This window comes from Oryza glaberrima, chromosome 8 (assembly GCF_000147395.1).
Source record: "Oryza glaberrima chromosome 8, OglaRS2, whole genome shotgun sequence".
NCBI lineage: Eukaryota > Viridiplantae > Streptophyta > Magnoliopsida > Poales > Poaceae > Oryza > Oryza glaberrima.
In genome coordinates this window covers 20,533,422-20,543,475 of record NC_068333.1, presented here as the reverse complement: position 1 = coordinate 20,543,475, position 10,054 = coordinate 20,533,422, and the positions used below count along the sequence as shown (strand labels likewise).

The 10,054-nt window shown below is 46.8% G+C and overlaps 1 protein-coding gene across 1 annotated transcript; it reads left to right on the top strand.

The window, feature by feature from the left end:
• Positions 1-4,345: 4,345 nt before the first annotated feature.
• LOC127782517 (abscisic acid 8'-hydroxylase 2) lies at positions 4,346-9,842 on the top strand. The gene is made up of 9 exons (XM_052309759.1): positions 4,346-4,829; positions 4,967-5,288; positions 5,490-5,642; positions 5,728-5,991; positions 6,108-6,197; positions 6,782-6,860; positions 8,381-8,487; positions 9,089-9,207; positions 9,321-9,842. The coding sequence occupies exons 1-9, from the start codon at positions 4,585-4,587 to the stop codon at positions 9,463-9,465; spliced, it is 1,524 nt and encodes a 507-aa protein (XP_052165719.1). The 5' UTR covers positions 4,346-4,584; the 3' UTR covers positions 9,466-9,842.
• The last annotated feature ends 212 nt before the right edge of the window (positions 9,843-10,054 follow it).

Below are 10,054 nucleotides of genomic sequence, written 5' to 3'. Positions count from 1 at the left end.
CGATTGAACATTGGAGAAAGCTACGTTGCAGAGAATTGCCTAAAATGGTTTGTTCTATCTTCTTTTCTACATGACAAGTGTTACTATATATAGTTTATACAGAATTGCTAACCATTTGTTGACAGAAAATCTATCTCCAAATCTTACAGATTTTGGTCTAGATGTGCTTCACGATTCGTGCTCTAGCTGCTTCTTCTCCAACTCCGGCGAACTCCTCTCCTTCTCCGGCGTCGGCAACAACCCAAACTCCGACAGAGGGCTGATGAGTTAGGGTCCCGCGTTGGGGAGGTGTGGGAGGGGGAGGAGGAAGAAGGGGGAGTTCCCCAGGCTTATAGGGATGGTCGTGGGAGGCGGCGGTCCGGCGGTGGGCGGCAGAACAGGTAGGCAGCGAGGCATTGGTGGCAGCGCCAGAGCTGTGGGGACGGAGGAGGGCGGTGAGCCGGCGTTGGTAGCGGGGGCATAGCGAGCTTGTGGTGGCAGATCCTGCGGCGAGTAGTTGCTGGAGACGAGGAATACGATGGGCCGAGAGCATCTCGTCTTCGATGGCTCGAGGAGGGAGGTGAGGGAGGAGGCTGGCCGGGGGGCCTCGTCGGCGCCGTTGACGCCTTCCAGCCAGCCGGCGAGGTCGGGCGACGGCGCACTGGGGTGGCGACGACGGTGGCGGAGGCGGCGCAGAATGCGCTCGCGCTGAGGAGCGGCGGTGTGAGGGGGAATCGGGAGAGGAGAGGTTTTGTAAGGTTTGGTTGCCTGCACGAATCTTAAAGCAATCGGGTGGTCCAAAATTTATAAGATTCTTAAGGGGGTTTTCTGTCAAATGATTTATAGACAGTCTCGTTATATGCCTACAAAATATTTCATACATGGATATAAGTATTAGGTGTAAATATGTACCCACGAACTATTGTATTCATTTAGAGAATGGAACTTTAAAGCATATAGAATATTCGTGGCAGTTACAAAAGGATAATATGAAGCGGGAGATCAAGATAAAAGCATGTATTAGGAGCTTAGATATGGTTTAGACCCTTTCGGAGAAAGAAAAAGTACGAAATACACCCTGAACTAAAAAACCAGACATTTTACACCCTAAAGTATATAAACCGGACAAATACCCCTCCTAACATAATTTGAAGTGGTTTCGATCCTACGTGGCAGTCCAGTCAGCAATTTTTTTATTAAAAAATAGGTGGGGCCAACATGTCATACTCTCCCTCTCTCTACCTCTTTCCCCTCTCACCTTTCTCTATCTACTCTATCATCCTCTCTCTCTCACTGAGCAGAGCAGGGAGGAGCAGATGGATCCTTGCCGGCAGCCTCCAACGGGCGGCGTTGGACAGCGACGGGCAGAGGAGCTCCCTATCCCCTCTCTCTATCTCGCGGTTGGGGGTAACGGGCGAGGGGTTGAAGGTAGCTGGGGGAGGCAGGCACGGTGGCAAAGGTGGCAGCCACGGCAATGACCACCTCCCATGCCTCGCATTGGCGGCCTCGAGCAACAACGACAACCTTCAATTGGCATCCGCCTGACAACAACGACGACGACGACCTTTGATTACGACGGGGACAGGGAGATCTGGAGGTGAACAGGCGGTGGGCGGGCGGATGGTCGGCGAGGACAGGCAGTGTGCGGGGACGGGCGATGGGCGGCGGCGCAGGGACATGCGGTAGCGAGCGGGCGGACGATGGGCAGTGGGCAGGTGGTCGGTTGGCGCCGACACACGGCGGTGTTGCCGAAATCAGCCATTGGAGGGTGGGAAGGGAGGGAGATCTGAGGCGCCAGAGCTAGTTCGCGCGTGCGCGCCAGCAACGTTGCTGGCGCGCGCGGCCCCTCACCACGCCAAGCCTTCCTTTTTCTTTTTTTGGCAATTTTTTTTGCTTTTTTTTCCGGTTTTTTCTGATTACATTTTCTAATCTTTAGCCCACATATTTTTTTCAAAATGTTTTGAGTTGAAAGTTTTTAAATCTCTAGTTAAAAATTTTCAAATCTGATTTGAAAGTTTTCAAATCTCGAGTTGAAAAGTTTTCAAATCTCGAGTTGAAAAGTTTTCAAATATGAGTTGAAAGTTTTTAAAAGTGGGTTGAAAGTTTTCAAATATTGAGTTGAAAAGTTTTCAAATTTGAGTTGAAAGTTTTCAAATCTGGGTTGAAAGTTTTTCAAATTTGAGATGAAAACTTGAAAGTTTTCATAATTTGATTTGAAAAATTTAAATTTCAAGTTGAAAGTTTTCAAAATTTTGAAAATTTGACTTGAGATATAGATTTCTTTTTAATTTGTTAGTTAAAAAATCTCACGAAAAAAAATCCTAACTACTACCATTATTATCTCAAACTATAATTATCTAAGAGACTAAGACTAATAGAATTAGTCTAACTACCCGAAAAACAGCGCCAGGGACGCGCACATGCTAGGTAGGGATCCCCGATCTGAGGGGAAGACGAGGTGGCTCCCACCTCCGGCCGCCGCCTGCCTCTCTGCCACGGCTGCCGCCTCCGGTCGCCATCCGCCTCTCTGCCGCTTGCCGTTTGCCTTCTTGATGGTGAGCATGGCGAGGGACCATGGCACCACTCCACCTCACCGGCGTTCACCTCCGTAGCGTCGACTTCGCCGCCGCCGCTGCGTTTTTCACAAGGCCGGGGAGAAGAGAGAGAGAGGATAGGGAAAGAGGTAGAGAAAGGTGAGGGGGAGAGATATGATAAGTGGCCCCCTTGATTTTAATTATTTTTTTTGCTGACTAGACCGCCACGTAAGATGAAACCAGTTCTAGATTGCGGTAGGGGGGTTATTCGTCTGGTTTAAAAAGTTCGAGGTATAAAATGTCTAGTTTTGTGTTTCAAAGAGGTAATTCGGTCGACCGTGATAGTTCGGCGCGGGGGGGGGGGGGGGTAATTTGTATTTTTTCCTATATCCAAAAAGTTTTCTTAAACATAAAACTTCTATCGATCACAATTTCATTTTAAAATATGTCTAGAAATTGTTAAACAAGAACAAATACTCCAATATTTGCTAGATTGGGTATAGGCCCGTTGATGCATTCATCGAATTATTGGGAATTCCATCTCAAAACTCACAAAATCTTATATAAAACATTGCAAAAAAAAAACACTTCTATTGCAAAAATCTTGCAGATAAATTTTCTTTTTCCAATGATGCAGCTTATATTTATCACTTAAAAAAGTCATCTCCTGTGCCGTGGCTCCATTTGCTCCCTTTTATTTATTTTCCCCCATCCCGGTTATAGATCAAATCCATTTGACCATTAAAAGAAGCCAAAAAAATAATAATCAAGCAGTACCAGATCACACAAGGCATCTAGAAAGAAAGAAGAAAAAAAACGATATTTTTTTAAAAGAATCAGGAAAAATATATCCAGGAACCATGGTACAAACTACTGAAACTATTGTGCAAACTTCTTGATCTTTTGGGATATTTCTAATTTAGGTTTTTTTTTTGTTGAATTAACTGAACAGTGGACACCTTTTTTAAAAAAAAAAAATCTTTGACCAAATGAGAATAGTTTAAAAGAAATGAAGAGAGCTGTGACAAAAGAGAGTACCGTCTTCATGCGGAAGAAATGGCATTAGAGGTTATACAAGTGGCAAGTAAAAATGGTCTAAACTTTATGGCAGGCTAGTAAAAAATAGTACTATAAACAACAACAGTCTAAGCAAAATTTAACTAAGGATTACAACAACCCATAATGATGTAGTACCAATCAAGCTGTCAGAGAGATCTCAGGCTCTGATGCTATGTTGAATCTCAATCCCCAAATCAATGCCTGTCCATGGGCCAAATCCCAGGGAATTCGTGCAAGCCCCGCTGAGCTGCACATTACTATGACCCTGTTTGGAAGATTAGCCCAGGACTAATTTTGAGAGCTAATGTTAGTAATAAATTGGTAGGCTAAACATTAGCCTAGGTTGGTATGTTTGGATCCATGGGCTAATTCAAGGCTAAAAGGGAGAGAGAGAGAGTAGAAAGAGAGGAGAGAGAAGGAGAGAGAGATGTTTTTTGATGGTCCCTACACAAAATTAGCCCCATTAGCACTTCTTAGAGGGGCTAATTCACGTTAGCTCAAAATTAGCCCACCTGTTTGGATTCTTAAAGGCTAATTTGAGGCTAAAAGGTAAGAGCTAAACATTAGCCCATAGAACCAAACAGGCCTAGCCTAGGAATCTTCTAATCTCCCTTTCATGTGTCCCTCCTTTTTTTCTCCCTATCCCCAAAGATTTCACATTTTCTAATGAGCATCATGCCGTTCATGAGCTCTGTTTTTTATCCTAACACCCCTGTGCAGCCGTGCTCACCCTCTATAAATACCCCATACAGGTGTCTTCCAATAGCACCACCATTTGGAAGAATCCTCCCCAAGATTGCTCGATCCCCTCGTGTCCCTCTCTCCCAACAACACTGCGCCAGACACAAATCACACTCAGATACGAAAGATAAGTACAGAGAGAGAGAGAGGGCACGGATTATACACTGCACACACGCATATATATATATATATCGATTAGCCATCCGTGCTGATCTGAAGAGTATCATCGGTAGAGAGTTTTACAGAGTTGTTTGGACAAGGAGACACACACATGGCTTTCTTGCTCTTCTTTGTCTTTGTGACAGCTGCAGTGCTGTGCTTCGTCGTCCCGGCGTTCTTGCTGCTCTGCACGAGCGTGCAGAGGAGGAGAGATGTTGGACAGGGTGGAGGGCGAGATTGGCAGAAGAAGAAGAAGCTCAGGCTTCCTCCGGGATCCATGGGCTGGCCGTACGTCGGCGAGACGCTCCAGCTCTACTCCCAGGACCCCAACGTCTTCTTCGCCTCCAAGCAGAAGAGGTAACTAGGCAATTCCTCCGTCTCATAATATAAAAAGTTTTAGCTTATATAGTCAGATATATAATTTAAAAATTGATGGCGAATGTGCTTAATATGTTGTCGTCGTCGTTGATGGTTGTGTTATTTTTGGGTGTAAGGTACGGCGAGATATTCAAGACGAATCTGCTGGGGTGCCCGTGCGTGATGCTGGCGAGCCCGGAGGCGGCGAGGTTCGTGCTGGTGTCGCAGGCGAGGCTGTTCAAGCCGACGTACCCGCCGAGCAAGGAGCGGATGATCGGGCCGTCGGCGCTCTTCTTCCACCAGGGCGAGTACCACCTCCGCCTCCGCCGCCTCGTCCAGGCCGCCCTCGCCCCGGACTCCCTCCGCGCCCTCGTCCCGGACGTCGACGCCGCCGTCGCCGCCACGCTCGCCGCCTGGTCCGGCGGCCACGTCGCCAGCACCTTCCACGCCATGAAGAAGGTGAGCGCACGCACACGCACACGCAGTTGCTGCCAGTTGCCACAGACCAGGGGTCGATCGGCTCGGCGTCACGCGACACGAGTGAAGCTAAGTGACGTGTGGGGCGCGCGCGCGTCCCGGACGTGTTTGTTGTTATGCGCGCGCGGCGTGTACGTAATGCGTGACCGGTGTTCGTGTTCTCTCTCTCTCTTTCGTATCCAGCTCTCGTTCGACGTCGGCGTCGTGACCATCTTCGGCGGCCGGATCGGCCGCCGGCACAGGGAGGAGCTGAGGACGAACTACTCCGTCGTGGAGAGAGGCTACAACTGCTTCCCCAACCGCTTCCGGGGGACGCTCTACCACAAGGCGATCCAGGTATACGCACGCGCGCACCCGCAAATCTCTGTCGAATTCGACATTGATCATCATGCAAATTAAACGGCATGCGTTGCGCATGCAGGCGAGGAAGCGGCTGCGCGCGATCCTGAGCGAGATCGTGGCGGAGCGGCGGGCGCGCGGCGGCGGCGGCGGCGACGACCTCCTCGGCGGCCTCATGCGGTCGCGCGACGACGGCACCGCCGGCGCGGTGGCGCTGCTCACCGACGACCAGATCGCCGACAACGTCGTCGGCGTGCTGTTCGCGGCGCAGGACACCACCGCCAGCGTCCTCACCTGGATCCTCAAGTACCTCCACGACTCGCCGAAGCTTCTCGAAGCCGTCAAGGTAAACGCAACGATAATTAACCAGAGTTTAAGTACTCGATCACGATCGAGCGAGAACGATGGTGAGCTAACCACCGATGCTTTTTTTTTTCCGTCGTGTCGATCGCGCGCGCGCAGGCGGAGCAGATGGCGATCTACGTGGCCAACGAGGGCGGGAAGCGGCCGCTGACGTGGACGCAGACGAGGAGCATGACACTCACGCATCAGGTACAAGCATGCCTCTTTGTTGTTTTTACTCCCGTTTTATTGTTACAAGGAAGACGAATATGCACCAATTGCTGCATCACACATCACGGAAAAGAATGGCTTTAGTTTAGTTTGGAGATTAGCTAGCATTTTGTGTTTGGAAGTATATGTTTGGCTGTGTATATCTACTGTATATCTATATGTGTGGATATATATAGAGAGACTTAATTATTATTGTTATTTGGTTTAGAAATGAGGTGGGATGAGTTAGACTTATCCTTATTTTTTTAATGGGATAATCCAATTATCTGTTTGGCATGAGAGATGGAGTGACCCTACTTTTCTTAGGGAAGGAGGGGGTGGTCCACATATCAATAACAGAGAGAAAGTGAGTTAGATTGGTCCACCAAATTTTGAGATACGAAATTGATCCGAATCTTAGGGAAATATTCCTCTTTGGGAATCAATCCATCACATCTATTTCTAAACAAACAACCTGAAAAATGGATTTGCCCCAACCTAGCCTATATCAATTGAACCAAACACATGCCAAAAGTTCAGTAGCACTGTGCTCATTTGTGCCACTTTGTTTCCATTCGATGCAGGTTATACTGGAGAGCTTGAGGATGGCGAGCATAATCTCCTTCACGTTCAGAGAGGCAGTGGCCGACGTGGAGTACAAAGGTAAGCACGTGTTCAACATGGATTGGGAGTCAGTGTACACTGTACTGGAGTCACTGAACAAAAGCTAGCAGTAGCAGCTTGCATTTTGCAGTACGTTAGCCAGTTGTACCACCAGCTGGATCATATATATGGATCATGCATGTACAGTTCCTCCCATTGCACCTTGATGTGGTCCTAATAATATGGACTCCAAATTAAAGTCACCTTGAGAAAATATCGTACAAGATTAAACAATAAGAAAAAAATGGAACCTCGGATAAGGCCATGGAAATAAATAAATGGGTTTAAAAATGGATAATATCGAGGTGTCTACATATATATATCATGGATCATAAGTCAACCTTGCATTCATGAGATCAATGTTAAGGAACATACACATCTTCAAGCATATCTAGTGGCCAAAAATGATCGAAATCTATCATACCTTTTGGGAATAATTGTTGATTTATTGTGCCAGTCAATCTCCTTTTTTCACATACTATAGATTAAAATCCTAGCATATGCATATATAGGATATTTTTATGCGCAATATTGTAGAACATATTTCCCATTAATTGTTTGATCTATCAAAGTTTGGAGGTTCCTAGGACTAGCTAGAAAAGGTGTAAACCGTTTTGGGAGGGTTAATGCTTAGCAACCTCACCAAATGCTAGTAATTAACTCCAACCGTTTTGGGAGGGTTAATGTTTATCATGGGAGGGTTAATGTTTTCTTTAAAAAAAATATTGTGGTCTTCTGTAATAAGACTGATAACCAACTGCATGCATGCTCCCCCTTGAAGAGAGGTGTTCAGTAAATTTCAATCGAAATAGGGGCAACAGACAAATTCATATTTTGTAGCAAAGATAAAGATATACTGTAAATAAAAAAATTAAAATTAAGGAACATAAACTACATGATGAGTAACGTCATATCCACCTCAGCATAATCATGCTGCTCCGAACAAGTGGCTTGATTATTTCTCATGCATATAAGCCACATGGCAATAAAGAGGGATGCATTTTAATTTGTTTAGGCACAGTTAATTGTCGTCTCCAGTGTTGTATGAACACCAGAGCACCCTATTTCAGCTTCCTTGTGTGATATGATATACTGACATGAGATGGTGTATTTTTCGCCATAAAAGGGGGCAAAACATCCATGTCCTCTCGTTCCGATTAATATCTGAATCATCAGCATCACAACGGGCGGTCCAGATGCATCCTTAGCTGCTCCTGTTCCCGGCCGGCACCGGTAGCTAGCGACCGATTCACTCCATTTTCGAGTGGCAGCGTAGCTGCAGAAATGAATTGAGATTGGGAAAGCAATGGAGGTGGTTCTGGGAACATTTATTATGTCGTATAATAGAAGCGGCATAATAATTAGGAACATTAATTATGTAGAGTAGCACTCAGTGTTTAATTTGCAAAGTGGTATCTTTCGACAAGTTAAAGTCGCATATATATATTTTCGTCACTGAATTCAATTTCGAGTGAGACTGAACGACGTTTGTGTCGATCTGTTTTGTGGTGTTTTGTCAGGTTTCCTGATTCCAAAGGGGTGGAAGGTGATGCCTCTGTTCAGGAACATCCATCACAACCCGGACTACTTCCAGGATCCACAAAAGTTTGATCCTTCTAGATTCAAGGTAATGGGTCCTATTCCTTACTCCTAAGCTACTGCTCACTGACCCTTGAATATGGATTGCATCAGACTAAAGTAAACTATTAGCGGCATTAAGTACACACGAAGACTTTTAGGACATCCCATCAGAAGAGTGGTAGTAGCACAGTTGCAAATCCTCACACACGCTCAAAATTCAGACTCTGGTCTCGCTTACGAGACATGCAGCAAAGTCAAAGGAAGCAATTACTGGCTGCTTACCATCTTCGTTCACACTCATTGTTGACTCTTTTGCGTAGACTTATTAAACCAGATCACTAATTTAACATCAGTTTAATTCCCCGGCCAGGCCTGCACTAGCTTGGGCGTACTTAACGACGACATCTCTGAATTTTGCCGGCAGCTTCAGTAAGCAGGTGGCAGCTAATTAAGTGTTGTGCATGCACGCGGCCAAGTCCAAACCAAACACTAGCTAGAGTACAAAGGTTAATTTAGGCTCACTAAGATACAATCTCTCGAGCATTAGCAGCCGGAGATTAGGCCGCGAATCTTTTGGACTTTGGTTGGACCGAGAGTGACTCATCCTCCAGTGTACGTGCGTGCGTGACGCGTGGCTGTGCGTGCAGGTGGCGCGGCGTCCAAGCACGTTCCTGCCGTTCGGGAGCGGCGTGCACGCGTGCCCGGGCAACGAGCTGGCCAAGCTGGAGATGCTCGTCCTCGTCCACCGCCTCGTCACCGCCTACAGGTAAGTGATACAGCGTACGTGAAAACCACCGTGTTTTCCACGGCTTTTGCCGGTGGCGATCGACAGTGTGACGGACGGCGTACGAGCGGATGATGATGTTGTTGTTGTTGCAGGTGGGAGATTGTCGGGGCGAGCGACGAGGTGGAGTACAGCCCGTTCCCGGTGCCGAGGGGCGGGCTCAACGCCAAGCTGTGGAAGCAGGAGGCGGAGGAGGACATGTACATGGCCATGGGCACCATCACAGCAGCAGGTGCTTGACACGTACTACTGCTGATGGTGGCTGATGTGTCCTTGGTTTCTTTTCGTCGCCGTGTGTGTGGATGCAATGGTCGATCGATCGATCTCTCCTGTAATCCTCGGATAAAGCAAAGGCCATGGGAGGGATGAGATGATCGTGTAGCAAAATCTCTCTTCACTTTTTCGTGTGTGTGTGTTGGGTTGGATAATGGTGGTCCATGGATATCGTTCGATGATCGATGATGATGATGCTAAACCTAGTCTTGGTGTGCCTAGTGTAGCACTAGGAGGAGTAGTTTATCAATTGCTTAGCTGTTAGCTAGCGTCGCTTTGCATTGGGTTAATACAGCTAGCTGTCAAGCTTATAAGTAATTAAGCTCTCTAATTAGGGTTTTAAATCCCCTGCTACTTCTGTTCGAGAAGTTTGAGAAGGATTCTAACTATTTGCTTTCATATACAATTTAGCCGCTATAACTTTATTTAGCCCGGCTATAACTGTTTGAGAAGCTAACCGCTAAATGTCTTAGCATGCTACTTAAAAACATTGCTCTTTATTGCAACTGCAAACTCGAGCATGTGTCATGCATGAACATGGCAGTTGTGATGTCAC